Source organism: Sesamum indicum, linkage group LG2, assembly GCF_000512975.1.
Source record: "Sesamum indicum cultivar Zhongzhi No. 13 linkage group LG2, S_indicum_v1.0, whole genome shotgun sequence".
Classification (NCBI taxonomy): Eukaryota; Viridiplantae; Streptophyta; class Magnoliopsida; order Lamiales; family Pedaliaceae; genus Sesamum; species Sesamum indicum.
The window spans coordinates 11,586,470-11,605,770 of record NC_026146.1 but is presented as its reverse complement, the minus strand read 5'-3'; the positions used below and the strand labels follow the sequence as shown (position 1 = coordinate 11,605,770).

General features: G+C 35.8%; 1 protein-coding gene across 1 annotated transcript; it reads left to right on the top strand.

Annotated features, from left to right (window-relative positions):
• LOC105155929 (probable S-adenosylmethionine-dependent methyltransferase At5g37990) lies at positions 771-4,756 on the top strand. Its single transcript, XM_011071910.2, has 3 exons — positions 771-821; positions 1,907-2,560; positions 4,351-4,756. Exons 1-3 carry the CDS (start codon positions 771-773, stop codon positions 4,699-4,701), a joined length of 1,056 nt encoding a protein of 351 aa, XP_011070212.2. The 3' UTR covers positions 4,702-4,756.

Sequence of the window (19,301 nt, the reverse complement as noted above, 5' to 3'; positions counted from 1 at the left end):
TAACCACTGTAGCTATATATATAAATATGTACATAATTAATATACACATGTGATCCCAACGTCACAACAAACACAATCAACCCAGAATTTTATATATATATACGAATATATCAACACCCTACACAGTAATCTATCATAAGTAGTTCACACGCTTTTAAAAATTTAATAAAAATAAGATAGATATGTCCATGTGTAAAGGGGATGAACTTGCTAGTAGGCATAAAAAATTGAAAATTTTCTTCATTCTCGATTTTAATTTTGTTAGAGTTTTTCTTTTTTTTTTTTTCCTTATAACTCAGCATTATCATGTGCACGCACGTGATACTTTTTCCTCCAAAACCTCCTTGGTCAACCTCCTCTCCCATCCTCCAAGCCGCCGATCACTTAATGGTTACGTATAATGTCGTTCACACTTAATGATTACGTATAATATCGTTCAAATTTTAATGATAGGATGAAAAAAAACAGCAAACATTATAATATGTGACCATAAAGCTATTTCAAAAAGTACGGACAATTTATGCATTAAGTATTAGGATAAAAAGTGCCATTAACTCTTATTAGCAATATCTATAAATGCAACTGAATGAGCTACAAATAACAAAATGAAGATGGAGTCATTTTGTTCGGGACGATACTTGATCATATCTGCAAGGATTCACATCCGCATGTTGAGCTGCCAATCAGATTCCAACCTTAGAATCCAGAATCATATTGCGAATCCCCACAGCAGTACTGTGGTAAGAGGAGGAATGCTTGGGCAATATGTTATGAATGGTGGAGATGGACCTAATAGCTATGCCCAAAACTCATCGTACCAGGTATACAATACCCAATTAACCTACCCGGGCTTAGTTTCATGTGAAAAGGGTTTTAAATGCACTTCTTTACTATTTTGTTTCTAATAATATAGTTTCGGAAAAATTATAATTTTCATCCTGTAAATATAAGGGGTGATACTTTTGGCCCATTTCACATTCATTTTGACAACAAGGACAATAATTTTAAGGGTAAATTATAATTATCTCCCTTAAGGTTTAGTATAATTACAATTATCATTTTATTGTTTGAAAAATTAAAAATATCCCCTGAGATTTAATGAAATTATGTAATTTTTGGATTGATATATAAAATTGAATTTATGGGCAAAATGATTTTTTAGTCCCATAAAACAAGGGCCAAAATTTTTTTTGGTGCCACAACTATGTTAGGTGATGCTTTTAGTTCCATAAAATTCAAAATCATGACCTTTTAACCCCAAATGTGTGATTTTAGGACTTTTTAGTCTAGAAACTACAACCCCTTTTTTAGTTCCAAAACCATAACACACATGATTTTTTGCACTAAAAATGCATAATTATAAGTTTTATGTGATTAAAAGCGACACCCGTCATAGTTGTGGTACTAAAAAAAATTCTATCCTTATTCTATGAGACTAAAAAAGCACTTGACCCATCAATTATGCCCTTATTGTATTTTGTTTTTAAAAAAAAATGAAAGTTTGTAAAAAAAATGGACAGAGTGGATGAAAAAAGTTAAAAACATTATGAAAAAAATTATCCACTTAGTCAATAAAAAAATAAAAAAAATTTAAAAAATAAATAAAATTATAATCCTTAATCAACAAGTGCATTTCAATTAGTTCGCCACAAAAAATTGGATGGAATGACTAAGAGAATGCGCTAATTGTTAGATGACCATTAAAATTAGGAGAATTTTGTTAATTTTTCAAATAATGAGTCAATATTCATAATTATGCCAAATATCAGATAAATTCGTAATTTACTCTAATTTTAATAAAGGTAGCACATCTTGCTGGCCAATTTGACTGAAAAATATCCACAATTTCCAGCCGTTACATAACACACACATGACATCGAATTGAACATGTTCCTCTCAAATGCAGAGAGGAGCAGTAGATGTGGCAAAACCGATAATTGAAGCTGAAATTTCGAGAAAATTAGATGTCAAACACCGTTCCTCCCCATTCAGGATTGCTGATTTTGGCTGCTCAACCGGGCATAACTCTTTTGCAGCCATGAAAATTATAACTGAAGCCATCAAGAGAAAATTCAAAACAGATGGACAAACTTCCCATATTCCAGATTTTCAGGTGTTCTTTAACGACAAAGTCACCAATGATTTCAACACTCTTTTCAGTTCACTCCCACCCAAAAGACTTTACTATGCCACCGGAATTCCAGGTTCTTTTCATGGCCGTCTGTTGCCCAAATCTTCCCTTCATTTTGGGTATTCATCTTGTTCCCTAAATTGGCTATCTAAGGTGCCAAAGGAAGTGGCAGATAATGCATCTCCTGCATGGATCAGAGGGAAGATTCACTGTTTTGGAGCAAGAAGAGAAGTACTTGAAGCGTATTCGAATCAGTATGCCAAGGATGTAGAGGCATTCTTGGATGCCAGGGCGGAGGAGTTGGTGGCTGGAGGGCTAATGGCCCTTATTGTCCCTGCAGTCCCTGCCTTCTGGAATCCCAACACAGCCTACACGTCGATTACTGATTTTGATATATTGGGTTCGTGCCTCATGGACTTGGCGGAAAAGGTAAAATGAACCTATCCTTGACCTATTTCTTGATCTTTAGATCACATCTTTTATTTTAAGTTGAGGTAAAATGGATCCACTTGATTTTATTACCCTTCTACATAATTTTCAATAGGTAAAATTATATAGGAAAACGGAAAGCTTCGTTCTCTATCTATGCCTTAAATTTATTTTGATTCTTTAACATTTACAAGATTAATTTTGGTCATGTAATTTTTAATTTTGTGTAGATTTGGTACTTCAACACAATTGTCCTAATCCTAATGCTCTTAAAAGGCGCAATATACTTTCCAAATAAAATTAACACTCCATAAATTCATATCTTGTTTGATCGCCTTGTTCCTGGGATTCTAATTCCTCGGTTTACAAACTTCCTTCAACCACACTACCGTAATAGATGGTTAGGGGGTACTTAACTCCTTCAGTAACAAACAACACAGCTCTATTTCTTCCGACCTTAGGGAATACTCCAATATAGAGACTTAATAAAATTTTGTATAATCAGGTTGAACAGGAGCTTAGGTTTATTGAAAAACTACTCTGACACCATTTTAACCGTCCAGCCGGGTTGTGGGGTTTCCCATCCAAAGGTACCTATCAGTTTGCTAACCCAGAGCACTACTGGTTCGCGTTAAGTGTTGAGTCACCCCTTACGGAGAGTTGTGCTTCGGGAATAGGCATAAAGCTATGCGTCATGTAGTAGAAGCTCGGAGTTATTAATAAGCTCTGACACCATTATGACGATAGCATGGGCATAAAGTGCAATTAAATGCAAATTATGCTTATATGTACTAAAATTGTTATTGAAAAGATATTTATGGATAAAATTGTTTGAAATTTAGTCAGAAGATTAAAATTACGCAATTTTGAAAATTATTGGACTAAAATTAAAAGAGATAAACTTAAAAAATTAAAATTAATATCAGGCATAGTTAGCGGAGTAGGCTGATGATTTTTCAAAATTATAATTTTTATCCTATAATTATGAGGGTTTGACTCATTTAGTCCTACATTTTGATTAATTATAAATGCGATCTAGTAATTTAGATCTCCTCACACATTTGATTTTAATTTTGATATAGAAAAAATTGCAAAATACCTTTTGTGTTATACGAAAATTGCTAAAAAAACTAAAATGTATTAATTAAATAATAAAAAAGGACCCCATAATTATAAACTCTGCAAAAAAAAAAAAAAAAGGAGAGTCACTTCCACGCGCTAGAAACGTGAGTAGTATACTATTTTGACCTAAACTTTTGACCTATTTGAATGGACAGAATTACCCCTATTTAATACAATTATCCCTTGCCGAACAAAAGAATTAAAATCATGAAAAAATTAAAAAAATACATGACCAAATGCCAAGTTAAAAAATTAAAGGACAAGAAAGCCAAATTCTTTAAGTTATGGGAACAAAAAATGCATTTAATCTGAATAAATATTATCCATCGACGTACCTCATTCTTGGGCTTATTGGAACTGTAGAGAAAACAAAACACCAAGTGTTATACATAGTAAAATATGAATGAAATATATAATATACATGTCAATACACAAAAATAAATTCAAAATTATGAAACTAAAAAACACAGTAAGGCGGAGGAGGGATAAACACTTCTTTTTCAAAATATCAAAGCACGCTTGTTTTATTTATTTATTACAGGGGTTTTTATACCTATTTTACTTGTTATAGGGACGACTTGGATACCCTCTCAAGAAATTCTATTAACTACCACAAAATACTATTGCGACGGAGTTGCATTATAAGCTGGTACTCTTTCTCATTGCAGGGAAGATTCAGCAAGGCCAAGGTGGACTCATTCAACTTACCAGTGCATATTACAATCCCACAAGAGTTCAGGGCCATATTAGAGAGGAGCGACAATTATACAATTGAGAGAATGGAGATAATAGACAACCCAGGGAAGCGCACCTTGACCGTCCCGACAGACCGTGCCTCATTCTTCAGGGCAGTCTTTGAGCAATTGCTGATAAATCACTTTGGGAGTGAAATAATCGAGGAATTGTTCCACCAGTATGCAAATAAACTTGCTGCTTCTTCACTTTTCTTAGAACCTAAGAATGAAAAATCTGTCCTAATATTTGTCCTCCTCAAGCGGAAACCATATGATCAGAAGTAGAGAATCCTACACTCGCAATAAGGGGTTGTCTTGGTAGCTGTCTTGTCCTCTATTGTTTGACATCATCAACAGAGTCGGGAGATTATTATTTTTTTTTATGTCTCTAATACATAAAACTTTATTGTCCTAGAAAAGAAAATAAATAGTTTGTTTTGTGGAATCAATACAATCATGTGAGGTAAGACATGAAAATTGCTTATTAATATAAGACTGTATCACATTAGAATCAAAGGAGGATTTGTCCACAAAGTACAAATTTCCAGCTTGATTGTCCACTATTATAATTCGCTTACTTTTCAGGTCCTGAAACATACAATGAGACGCATGAAACAACACTTCGACAGATAATGAGGAGCAAAGTTTGGGGACTGAGAGTAGATTGAACTTGAAGGAGGGAACCAACAATACATTGGTAAGAATGAAAATTTTGTGTAACAGAGTGAGTAGAGCCGTCGGGTAAGTGTATAAGTGTGGGATTTTTAAGAGCTGTGAGGTTTTCAAGAAAGCAAGTATTGCCACACATATGGTTAGTCGCCCCCGTGTCCAAAATCCAAGAAGATAAAATGTTATTTCTCAGAACTAGAAAAGGCAGCGTTCATACCTGCGAAATCGTCTTCATGAGCCAAGTTCCCTTGCACCTCAGGCTGTACATTGTTCTTCATCAGCCTTATTAACTCTTGCAGCAACTCTTCTTTAGTGTTGTGCTGCATCTGGTTCTCTGATCTCGTTATTGTCCCACATTATAGGCCTTAGCAGATCCCATATCTCTATTTCTCCTCCCCGTGAGTTCCTTATACCAATCGGGTGTGATGTGAAGTCTGAAGCAAGTATCCCTGCTATGTCCTGTTTTGATGCAATGCGTACAATGTAATGTGCATTTGTCAGCATTATATCTCTTTTTATCAAATCTGGAGCCACATCTAATGTTCAATGCAATGTTCTCAGTGTTGTCTGCAAGTTCGACGTGAACTCGCCTCTGCTTCTCTACACTTTGTATTAAGGAATAGGGTTTGTTAACTGTAGGTGCTGGATCCATAACTAAGAGTTGGTGTCTTACACTATCAAATTTGTCATTGAGCCCCATAAGGAATTTCATAAGTTGCGTGAAGGCGGTTGATTCTGCAACTGTGTTCCAAGCGCCACAAGTACATCTGTTCTAAGTACATTGCGGAGTTGGCTTTAGCTCCCCCATTTCATCCCAAAGTCTCTTCATGTTCGTAAAATACGTGGACAGAGGTAGATTCCCTTGCACCATAGAGCATATTTCTCGTTGGAGTTGGTACAATTGCGGACCACTACAATCACCATATCGTTGTTCTAAATCGAGCCACAGATTCCGTGATGATTTCATATACATGAACACTTCAACAATCTCTTTGGAAATTGAGTTTAATATCCAAGTGGTTACCATGCTATCGACTCTAAACCATTGCTCAAAGTGTGGATCACTGGCGTGCAGTTTCACAGATGGTCCGTCAATGAATCCGATTTTCATCTTAGCGCGTAATGCTCTTTTGATTCCAAAGCTCCAGTTTAGGTAGTTGTTTCCAGTAAGAGTTGCACTTACCAGTACCATCCCAGGGTGGTCAGATCTATGGAGTTGTAGTTGTTCAGGCAAAGGCGCCTCTCTGGATCTAGTCGCCGTCGTAGTGGCTGAAGTTGCTGCCATTGTTGTTCAACTTCAAGCTCTGTCAAGATCAAATCTGTTAGGTAATCAGAGTCCTTCAATTGAAGGCTCTGATACCATGTTAAAGGATGAAATTCACCAACAAAGTAGCAGAATTCATGGAGAACATTTCGGTGGGAGAAATCAATTTTCTATTTCTGATAAAAACTGATCTAGTTACAGCAAAACTGTAGAAAATATATTCATAGTTAAAATGAAGAAGAAAAGCTAACTACTTTACCTGCCTACTCCAGCATGGATACCAGCGTGTAAAAGTGTTAAAAACTAAAAGTTGCTAAACAACTAATAAAAGTGTAAAACTGAAAAAACACGATTGCAGAGAATAAAATAGAAGCAGAGTGCTGCAGCCTCATCATCGTCAATGGAGCTTTGCTTCTGCTGCTCTTCAATCTGTCAAAGATTATCTCCATCGTCTTTTCACCATTAAGGATCTCGGGCTGCTAAATATTTCCTTGGCCTCGAATTGGCTCGTTCCCCACATGGCATCTTGGTCTCGCAGCATAAGTATTTGCAAGCTATCCTATCAGACGCTTCCATGGTTAATGCTAAACCTGCTCCCACTCCCTTGCCTATTGGACTTAAGCTGGTTCTTGACAATGGTTGTCTCCTTGCTGATCCTGGCCGTTTTAGACGCTTAGTTGGTCGTCTTCCTATTTGAGTTTTACGCGCCCGAATATCTCCTCCGTCGTTCAGCAACTAAGTCAGATTCTTCAGGCTCCTCAAAGCTCTCATTGGGATGCAACATTGCACGTTCTTCGCTACCTTAAGGGCACTCCTTCATCTTGTCTGTTTTTCTCTTCTGCTAGTTCCTTTCAGCTCAGCGCCTACTCCGATGCTTCTTGGGTTTCTTGTTTGGATTCTCGCCGTTCGATTACTGGTTTCTGTGTGTTCTTAGACTCCTCCCTCATTTCTTGAATAACGAAGAAACAGGCCACGGTCTCCCGTTCCTCCGCCAGGCTGAATACCGTAGTATGGCATCTACTGTTTGTGAACTTCTTTAGGTTTCGTTTTTGCTTCGTGATCTTTATATCCCTGTTTCTCTGCCGATTCCTTTTTGGTGCGACGATAAAGATGCGCTTCACATCACTGTAAACCCGGTCTTCCACGAGTGTACGAAGCACTTGGACATTGGTTGTCATCTTGTTCGGGACCAATTTAAGCTCGATTTTATTTCCCCTTCACACATCCGCAGTTCTGATCAATTGGCCGACCTTTTCACCAAGGCTCTTCCTTCCCCTGATTTTGTTCATCTTCTCTCCAAGATGGGTCTCTCGTCCTCGCCTCCATCTTGAGGAGGGGCTGTAGAAGATGAATCCAATTCCAGCTGCATCAGAAGTAGAACTCCATTGACGATAATGAGGCTGCAGCACTCTGCTTCTATTTTACTCTTTGTAATCGTGTTTCTTCAGTTTTACACTTTTATTAGTTTAACAATTTTTATTTTTTAACACTTTTACACGCTGGCATCCATGCTGAAGTCGGCAGGTAAAGTAGTTAGCTTTTCTTCTTCGTTTTAACCGTATATATATTTCTGCAGTTTTGTTGTAACTAGATCAGTTTTTATCAGAAATAAAAAACTTATTTCTCCCACCGAAATGTTCACCATGAATTCTGCTACTTTGTTGGTGAATTTCATCTTTTAACAATGTTGTGTTTGAAGGTCGTAAGCAGACATCAATCATGGTGTTGCATAATCATTCAAGAAGAAAACTTGTTATCTGATCGAAAGTAGAGAGTTTCGAGATTGAAGGTCCATGTCCAAGTAGGATTATCAAGACCCAACCCCGACTCGTACTTATAAGAGATCCAATGTATTCGAATGTTATTATAAATGGCTCATGACTCAAATGGTAGCCCAGCCCAAGTCCGCCCAAGCCCATCTCCTGGCCCAGTCCCATCACCCAGCCCACTCCTCACCCTGATCCGAACTTTCTCTATTTTAAAGGGTTACTTTCTCTTTCTGCATATCAAACTCTAAACCTATTTTTCTGTCTTGTCTCCTCATCTCTCCCCTCCTTCTTCTCTCTGGTTTCTCCATCGCTGTTTTCCTATCTATCTGATATCAATGTCTGTCTCCCTAATATCAATGTTATATCCTCTATTAAACCGCCGATGTCTTTTGGTGGAAAATAACCTAACAAAAACTTCTATCTCCTTTTCCCTTACTCCCGATTAAAAGTTCTTCATGCGTTTTTCTTAGCGAAAAACTAAATGGTCCTTTGTGGACGAGGTATTTGTGGTGTGGGCCAAAGCAATTGTAAGAGGTTGCCGATCATTTGGTGGTTTAGGCTCCCTTCTATCGTATTTGGCCCCTGAGCCAAATATTCTTTTCTATTCTTTGTGTTTCTTTATTGTTTCCTTTTAGATATGTAATTATTCGCTAATATCTTCTATTTTGTAATATTGATCTCTATATAAGGTTTTTCTAAACTCACAATCTTCTGTAATAGTTAATTAGGGTTCATATTCTATTGGGCTCACTACTGGTGAATTCGTCCAACAGTGGTATCAGAGCCATTGGGTTTTCTCTCCAGTTTGCTGTGATCATTCTAATTTTGTTATCTGCTGCGAAATATCCTCTGATTATGCTTTATGCGAACTATAGCTTAGTGTGGTTATTTTCTGAAAAATATGATATTTTGGCTCTGTGATTCTTGTTGTGCACGACTTGCTATGTGTGAAATCTTTTCTGCTTTGTGGATTAAAGTTACTGCTCTCTGGGTCTGAAATATTTTATCTGCTTAGTGTGAATTTTTTCTTTTACTGCTTAGTGCTAATTTCTTCTAGCAAGACCATTTACCTTGCTTATCTCTCACTTGGTCGAGCCTTTGAGGCTGTCAGGTATCTAGTTGAGATTAAGCTAAGAATTCCTCTTTCATTTTTAAATCTATTGATATTATTTGTCTTCTATTATCATTTCTGCACTTGTTGATATTCTTTTTGCATTTGTTGTTGTTAACTCTGTTACTATTATTGTATTATGGCAAGTTATAATTTGCAACCCTTTGGTGGAAAAATAGATTTTTCTATTTGGTAACAAAAAATGAATGAAATTTTAATTCAACATGTTTTCAAAACCATTGATGGAAAAAATATTCTGAAAATGTTTTTGAAGAAAAAAGAATAGAAAATGATGAATATGTTTATTCTTCTACAATTTTAAATCTTTCTAATATTTTTTTAAGAAAAGTAGGAAACCAAGATACAATTATAGATTTATGGAATAAATTAGAAGAATTATACACTGAAACTTCTTTACATAGTAAACTATTTTTACTTGAAAAAAATTTCCCATTATAAACTAGATTTGTCCAAAAATATTGAAAAAAGTTTAGATGATTTTACCAAACTAATTCAGGATATCAAATTAATTGGAGATAAAAATATTGATGATTATTCCCCTATTATTTTATTAAATGTTATTTTTGAAGCCTATAATGATGTCAAAGTTGCAATTAAATATGATAGAGATAATGCTAATTTAGATACTCTGATAAATGCCTTAAAAAGTAAAGAAATGGTTCTTAAAACTAATAAACCTAGTCAATTCCAAGATGAAGTAAATCATGTTAGGGGAAAAACAAAGAATAGAAACTTTAAATATAAACATAGAAGACATAGTACAGGTAAAAGTGGAAGTACAAGTGAATTAAAGTGTTGAACTACGGATGAGAAACCTAGGGAAAAGAGATGTTATAGCTGTGGTGGAAAATATCATTATATAAAAGACTGTAACAAGCCTAAAATAAATAAAAATAAAGAAGATGCAAATGTAATTATTGAAGAAAATTCTGAAAAAGTCTATATGGTATGTGATGTTAACTCTGCTCAATCTTCTTTGCATATGAATGAATGATTAGTTGATTCTGATTGTACTTTTCATATGACTCCTAGAAATTTTTACAAATTATAACTCTGAAAATTTTGCTATGTGTCTATGGCTAATGAAAAGCTTTGTGAAATAAAAGATCTTAGTGACATATGCTTAATTTTTTAAAATGGTTATAAGTTAACCATGAAAAATGTGAGGCATGTTTCTGATTTATATCATACTTTGATTTTTTGTGCTGCCCTAGAAGAAGATGGGCTTAAGGATAGATGAGGAAGGAATAAAGAAAATAATGAAAAGGCCCATGATTGTTTTCAAAGCTGAAAGAAAAAAGAAATCTATGTTTGTTGTATGACATATGATATTCTTGCCACAACTGTTTTGAAAAATGATAAAACTATTTTATGGCATACATGATTAGGCCACATCAGTAAAGAGGAAGGTGTCTTAATTGATAAAATAAATAAAATGGATTTCTATGATGATTGTGTATTAGGAAAACAACAGAAGGTACATTTCTTGCATCACCTCACCCAAATCCCTCGTCATCATCTTGTGTACTTGATTATGTTCATGCTGATGTATATGGTCCTGCTAATATTGCAACACATGGTATAAATAGATATTTTCTATCTATAATTGATAATTATTTTAGAAAAGTTGTGTTATTGATGAAACAAAAATTCGAAGTTTTTGAAAAATTCAAAAATTGAAAAACCTTAATGGAAAATAAGACTGGTAAGAAATTAAAAGCCTTAAGAACTGATAATGGCCTAGAATTTTGTAATCAACAGTTCTCTGATTTATATAACTTCATATGACTAATCCATTCATATATCCTCCTCTTCTGCTTCTTGATCAGGGTGCTAAAGGCTATAGGCTATGGCTTAGAGGCCAACTAGGATTTAAAGTAATAATTAGTACGATTGTTACCTTCAATCAACTTGAGATGCCTTGCCTCACTAATACATCTAGGAAAAACAAAGATGTAGATATAGAATGTACCTTTAATAAAGTGGGGGAACCTTTAGAAAATAAACAACAAGGGGAAGGAACTAGGGAAGATAACCAACAAGAAATTGAAAACTGTGATGAGAATATAGAACTTCATGAACCTGAAAATAGTTTATAAAAATTCAGCTAGCAAGAGATAGGAAAAGAAGAGAACTTAGGCTTCCTTTTAGATTTAAAGATTTTCAACTGACCTCTCTTGTGCTAAATACTGAAAATTCTGAACCTAATTCTTGTACCTTGGTTACATCAAGTGTCGTCGAACATAAAATCTAGAATAGAAGGCTGACCCTCTGTCAATGCACTCCACACAAGCTCAAGAAGCATTTCACGGGAGACAATCGAGATCAACTTCTGTATGAACACGTGACAATCATAACTCTTCATACCGTGAACCCTCAGCTCCTTCATGACGACACAATGGGCCAAATTAGATCCGTAACCATCAGGAAACTTCAGATGACTATTCCATTCACATATCTTCCTCTTCTGCTCCTTGATCAGGGTATATACGGCTTTGAATATCACGTTCGGCCTCCTTTCGTCTATCTCAAGCTCCGGTTGAGTACATATAATCTTTAGTTTCTTCCGTGCATTCAGATTATCCTTCGTTTTTTCCTTTATATCCATCACGGTATTGAATATATTATCAAACACATTCTTCTCAATGTGACATGAAAATTGTGTCGTATTAGATGCACTGACCAGTACTTGAGCTCCCAAAAGATGATTTTCTTTGTCCACTTATGCTCTCTACCGTACCCATTCGGGAGTGACAACTTCACTTTAATCGCAGGACTAAACTCTTCAACCCAATCGTTGATGTGTTCTCCCATCAATCTTGGTCGTGCAACCTTCCTTTATACTCGGATTTTAGTGAATGATTTCTTGTTCCTATGATATGGATGGTCTGGGTGGAGGAACTGTTTGTAGCAGTCAAAGTAGCACGCCTTCCTACCGTTCTGCAGGTAGAATGCATGTGTATCTTTCATACAAACTGAACAACCCATAACACCAGCGGAACTCCATTCAAACGTCATCCCATAAGTGGGTAGGTCGTTCACAGTCCACATCAACACGGTGCACATTTACAATGTCTCATTCTTCGCACTGTCATGCGTTAGTACACCCACATGCCACAAATTCTGCAACTTTTCAATCAACGGCTCCAAGTAAACATCAATGAGACGTTTCAGATTTGAAGGACCAAGGATCACCATCGCCAGGAATATATACTCAGAAATCATGCACATTCCCGATAAGAGATTATACGGTGTAAGTATAACGGGCCAATATGAGTACGAACGACCGCACTGCCCATGCGGTGCGAACCTATTCGTGCACAAATCCAGTCTAACATTACAAGGCTCTGCTGCAAAATTGGGATATGTCCGGTCAAAATGTCTCCATGACTCTGCATCAGACAGATGGCACATGGATCCTTCCTCTATCTGATGGTTGGCATGCCACATCATTTGCTCGGCGGTATCTTTTGAAGCATAAAACCTTTGCAAGCAAGGGGTAATCGGCAGGTACCTAAAAATGCTATACGGATCTTCTTGCGGTTAGGATTTCGCTCCCTGGTCAGCTTATACCTACCTTCTCCATAAAATTTGCAGTAGTCCAGATTAATGTCGTCCTTCTAATACAACATGTAACCATTCTTACACGAATCAGTCTTCTCAACAAGTAAACCCAAGTCTCTTATGAACTTCTTTGTACTATAGTAATCCATGCGGAGGGTGTGATCACGGGGCAATATATGATCAGCCTACTGGAATATTCGGTCATGTATATGCTGAGAACTATGGCCCTCGACTTTGATACTCAGCAACTCAACAATAGCCCCCAATTGAGAATAGGTGCAATCATTCCACAACGGCTATTCAGCAGCATGTTGTACATCATAAAACCAAGCTGCCAGCCCAAACACATAATCATAGGAGCCCCTATTGTAATATGTACGAGGCACTACATCAGTAGGACATGACCTCATACCATCATCAGGCACACCATCCTGGTTAAAATTAGAAGACTGGAAAGCCGGTCCGGAGACATAGAAAACCATCCTCTGTGCCCAATCCATCTGTGCCGCATCACCTTAATGTGTACTGGTAACCTCCACCTCATGGAAAATGGGAGTTTGCTCCTCGTGCAAAGGGGCCATGGTGACAGCCTCAAAATACTCCTGCATCCTCTCTTCGCCATAAAAAATCCAATTATAATACGCCAGCATAAAACTTTTCATATGAAAGTCAAAATTTACCTCGTTCGTGGTTTGAAAACTTCATTTTTGCACTTACGCAAAGGGTATTTAATTTTCTCATCATCCATATATGCATGTTGAGACTTGGCCTATTCTATAAATGTAGCAACGCCATCAAACTCAGGAGTAAAACCTGTCCTACTCGGGAGGTTCTTCTTATAGATCTATCTCCTCAACTGTCTTAACATGACGATGAGTCCTATTCACACATATACATACACACAGACATATATATTATAACATTAAATTTAATTGACACAATTACCACAAATATAATCAATTGACGAATAAATGATTAAAGTTGTTAACCACTCAAAATAACTTCAAATATCAACGGAAATTCAAGAGTGATTGACAATCAAGAGTATAAAAATATTAGTGGGATAGTGAGAGATAAAAAAAAATCGAGAGTTTTAGGAAATAGAGAGAAAATAAGAAGAATGGAAGAAGATAATGAGACTCAATGAAAAGGGAGGAACATATATATATAGGAAAATTTGAAATGGTTACTGGAATACATGTATTTAGCTGTTAAAAAGTAGCCATTATTTTACAATTTGAAACGAACATTAGATCGGAATTAGAAACGGTTTTTTTTACTGTTAAATTATAGCCGTTGTACTTTATTTGGAACGGTCTTAATAATATAACATTAATAAAACAACAAAACCGTTCCAACTTGTACTGATTTTTAGGACTGTCATTGTAACACATTCCGCCTTAAGTAAAACTCAAAATTAGGAACAATTTTTGGCATAATTGCTTAGGAGCGTACTTAAATCATTTCAAATTGTACCTCATTTTGGAATAAATAAACTAACTGTCATCTTTTGGACATCAATTGTCTCATGTATACATTCTAACCATTTACTATTACTATGTTCGAATGGTCTTTGGAACGAATTTTGTAACTATTTATTTGGAACACATTGTGGTACGATTTGACCGTTCCAAAAATACAAGCCCTATATATACATGTTTTGTGGCATCTTTATTTCTCTTGCAGGAGCCTCGACATTATAAGCAAGCTGCACTTAGTCCTCAATGGGTGGAGGTTATAAATCACGAAATTTGACTCTTGCTTAAAATGATACTTGGGGAGGTTGTATCTTTACCTACAGGTAACCGTGCCATTAGGTGGAAATGGGTATTCAAGGTGAAGCTAAAAGATGATAGAATAGTTGATCGTACGAAGCACAATTAGTTGCTAAAGGTTACAATCAAATTGAGGGGTAGATTTCACATAAATTTTCTTTTGTTTTGCTAAAGTTGCTACTATAAAAGTTTTCTAGCTGTTGGTACTGCTTATCAGTGGCTTGTCCATCAAATTGACATCAATAATGCCTTCTTGCACGACCGCCTACAAGATGAAATCTATATGGTTCACCTGAAGGTTACGATGTTCCAATTGGACATGTTTAGCTGCATATTGGGGTTTTTGTGTCGATTCTCAGACGTTGCTCATTGGGTTTTATCTGTTTCTTGATGCTCCTCTCATCTTTTGGAAAACTAAGAAGCAATGTACAGTGACACTCCTCCGCCAAAGCTGAATATCATAGTATGGATGCTACTGTTTGTGAGGTCAAGTGTATTTCATTCCTCCTTCTTTACCTCCATGTTCTTGTCCAACTTCTCATCCCCATGAAGTGTGATAATCAAGCCTGTTGGAAAAATTTGTGGCCCAGGACCAAATGGTAGGTCCAACCACTTGGATGGCTCAAGTTCAACCAAGCCCAAGCCCACGACCCGACCCGACCCAAATGCTAAAAAATAAAACCCATGTCTCTCTTATTCACTAATCGGTCTCTCTCTCTTCCTCTCATCCATATCACCGTCTTATCTGTTTCTCTTCCTCTTGCCTCGGTTTTCATGATTTTTTCTTGGGACTTTGTCAACGCCTCCTTCCTCCATTCTGCATCCGAGGGTCGCCTTATAAATATGTGATCGATTCGTGGTTGTGAGTAACTTAGTGTGTGCAAGAAATAAGTGTGAGAAAAAGGGGCCTTTGTGGCCAAAGGGCTTTTTGCCGCTTGAGCAACCGTGGATATCTTAAGGCTGCCGATCTTAATGATCGTGAGTAAAGCCTAAGAAATGGATCTGGCACTCTGAGCCTGAATTGATCGATTATTTCCGCTGCTTTATGTTGATGTAATTTTTGCTTAATATCTTGTAATTTTCGTATATTATTTTTGTAATAATATTTAGGGCTCATCCACCCAACAGTGGTATCAAAGCCACGGTTGCTATGATCTTGAAGATGTACGGTAACATCAAACCTGACTCCTCTTATTTTTCGCGAAATTGCTGCTGATTTTATCGTTAATTTGGTGCTGAAAATTGCTGAAATTACTACTGAAAATTGTTGTTTTTTGGGAATTACTAGTGTTTCTTAACTGTTGTTTGGGTGTTAATTTGCTGAAAAAATTGTTGCTATTTTTGGGTAAAATTAGTTGCTGAAATTGCTGTTTTTTCACTACTTTAGATGTGCTGAAATTTTCTGTCATTAGTGTGACATTTTGCTGAAAATTAATCGCTGAAATTTTCTGTCATAAGCAAGACACTTTGCTGATGATTAAGTGCTGAATTTTTCTGTCAAAATTGAGATATTGTTGCTGATATGAGTGCTGAAATTTTCTGTCAAAACTTTCCTGATTCTGCTTGATTTTTCATCTCTATTTCTGTTTTTGAAAAAATCTATTTTTGGAAGGAAAACCTTTTTTTGAAAAATCTAGTCAGTTTTTCTGAGATTTTTTTGAAAAACAGAAAAATATTTTGGAAAATTTTTGAAATTGTAAATCTTTAAAATGGCAGGATATAATTATTATTTTTTTGGAATTATTTTGATTAGTGCAAGATATGTTACAATATTAAATCCGCTAAGTGCATTTGTTAAAATATTGTTACTAATTTGGTTTATTATACTGTTAAATTTTTTTGTTAAAATCGAAGCTTATTCCCTACTAATCCTTCACCTGGCCGGACCCTTAAGGTCGCGGGTATTTGGTCGAGATTTGGCTTGGGAATCCTTGGTTTTTCTCGCTTTGTGAATGCTATGTGCAATTTCTCGCTATGTGTATTATTATTGAAAAATATGTTTTAACTTTGTGCCAATGATTGCTATGTGCATTTTTGTTGTAATATTAATGCTTAGTGCATAAGGATGGTCCTTTGTGGATGTTGTGTTCATGTTTATAATTAGTGCTCCTAAGTATTTTTTGAGTCTTCGTGCCGTTAGCCTAAGTGGCTAAATGTTTTTTTCAAAATGAGCATATGTGGATATCCAATTAACCTTAGTGGTTTTATGAACAAGTCTAAGTGGCTCGATGAACCTATGTGATTGTGTGTTTTTGTGACATTGCCTTGGTGGCGATTTTAGCCAATGTGGCTGTGTGATTGTGCCTTAGTGGCCGTATGTGAATGCCTAAGGGGCTAGTTGAGTTCTTTGCGTGCCTTGGTGGCGTGAATTAGCCTAAGTGGCTGTTTGATTTAGCCTTGGTGGCTACGGTTTTATAGCATCGCTCTCTGCTTATTGCTTGTTGTGTGCAAAAATTAATTATGCTGTGTGCTAGGCTTTGTGCTTGAAATACCATAAGTCGAATACTATTACTAATATCTTTGTTTTGCAGGTTAAAATGGCTATGATAATGCCAGATCCATTTAACTTTTCCCCTTGGGCCTTGGCTCTTTTTTGGGTCCTGGTCCAAGGGGGAATATGTTGAAAAAATTTGTGGTCTAGGATCAAATGGTAGGCCCAACCACTTGGATGGCTCAAGTTCAACCCAAGCTCAAGCCCACGACCCAACCCGACCCGACCTAAGTGCTGAAAAATAAAACCCATGTCTATCTCATTAACTAATTGGTCTCTCTCTCTTCCTCTCATTAATATCGCCATCTTCTCTGTTTCTCTTCCTCTTGCCTCGGTTTCCATGGTTTTTGCTTGGGACTTTGTCACCGCCTCCTTCCTCCATTCTACATTCGAGGGCCGCCTTATAAATATGTGATCGGTTCGTGGTTGTGGGTAACATAGTGTGTGCAAGAACTAAGTGTGAGAAAAAGGGGCCTTTGCGGCCAAAGGGCTTTGTGCCGCTTGAGCAACTGTGGGTATCTTAAGACTGCCGATCTTAGTGATCGTGAGTAAAGCCTAAGAAATGGATCTGGCTCTTTGAGCCTCGATTAACCGATTATTTTCGCTGCTTTATATTGATGTAATTTTTGCTTAATATCTTGTAATTTTTCGTATATTATTTCTTTAATAATATTTAGGGCTCATCCACCCAACAAAATCCCCTTGCTTGTTATGGCCAGTCATGTTTTTGTGAACGCACTAAGTATTTGGATATTGATTGTCACACAGTTGGTGATTGCTAGAACCAAGGTTTCATTGATCCTTCTTTTGTTTGGAGTAAAGATCAACTTGCCGATTTGTTTATTGGGGCAGCTAGATATCTTTCTTTCCAGACTTGTATTTAAGTACAGAGAGTGTTCGAGTAGGTGCATGATAAATGAAATACTCATTCAGAATATTTCATCTAACTCTTAGTTCCTCAATAATGCAGCAGTTTTGCCAAAGATTATTGGCTATCGAGGTACCTATTCAGGTTCATTTATTGATTTGGAAAATCTGTCATGGGGTTTTTGTGAGTTTGTTTCTGTTTTACGCGTATGTCTTTACATGCTTTCAAGGTGGTTAGAATGTGGTAATTATGTATGTCTTGATAGTCTTTCTTTGTTGCTGTTAGTTTGGTTAGAATGTGGTAATAGTGTATGTCTTGATAGTCTCTTTGCTGTTAGTATGGTTAGGATGTCGCCGTAGTGTATTTTGTTGTTCCGTAACTTTCTTAATTTGGTCGATTAATATATTATCATCGCTTCTCTTTTCCAAAAAAAGATAATATTGTCACGAATTGAATTTGATTATTTTTTATTTGTTTACTAACTATTCAAATTTATTGCACCGCAAGAAATAACGTGGTTAGCAACAACACAAACTCTTAGAAAATAACGAAATTCATTGCTAATTTAAGTTAAAAACAAATTTAACAAGAAATCATTTACTTGGTATATAGCTCCTGATTTTAGATTTTTTTTTTTTGATTTTGCTAGAAATTTTACTAATAAAAATATTTGTTAGTGAAAATTTGAGCAAAACTTATCAAATTTTTGCGTTAATTTTGCTAGAAAATTTTCTAATTAAAATATTTGTTAGTAAAAAGGAACTTTTCAAAATTCTTATCAAGGTCAACTACGAAATTTTTCAATATTAAAATCATTTCCAGTTGTGGCAAAGAAATATTTCATTTCTAATATTAATTTCAAAATCATAAAAATTTGAAACTTTTATTCTTTCTAATTTTCCTAAAAATGTAAAGTAAAAATTGTTGTTCTTTCTAATTAATTTCCTAAATATGTAAAATAAAAATTAATTTGTGGTTTTCATTTGCTTTAAATCAATCTGTAGCTAATCAAATTTATGACAAGAGATAGCTATGCTTCTCATAAACTTTCTCTCTAGTAATTATATATGCGCTTCCTCAATGCGTGATGATTCAAGCATTAGAATTCTGTACGACTACTTTTGTGAGAATGTACGTATATAAAAAAAAAAAAAAGAGAAAATTATTTGTTTAGTTCTTTAAATTTGTCTGTTATTAATTTTAATTCTTCAAAATTTGTTAATTTTAATCCTTTGATCCAATTTTGAACAATTTTACCTCTACACAACTTTTCAAGAGCAATTTTAGTCCATATATCCATTCATTTTGCATCTCGTAGCTAATGATTGCCTAAAATGGTACAAGAATTTAGAT

What these genes read in the sequence shown, in the direction of transcription:
- LOC105155929 (XM_011071910.2), top strand. Translation starts at nt 771, where the DNA reads ATGAATGGTGGAGATGGACCTAATAGCTATGCCCAAAACTCATCGTAC. An exon ending in CCCAAAACTCATCGTACCAG is followed by an intron (nt 822 to 1,906) that starts GTATACAATACC and finishes TCTCAAATGCAG; the next exon opens with AGAGGAGCAGTAGATGTGGC. An exon ending in TCATGGACTTGGCGGAAAAG is followed by an intron (nt 2,561 to 4,350) that starts GTAAAATGAACC and finishes TTCTCATTGCAG; the next exon opens with GGAAGATTCAGCAAGGCCAA.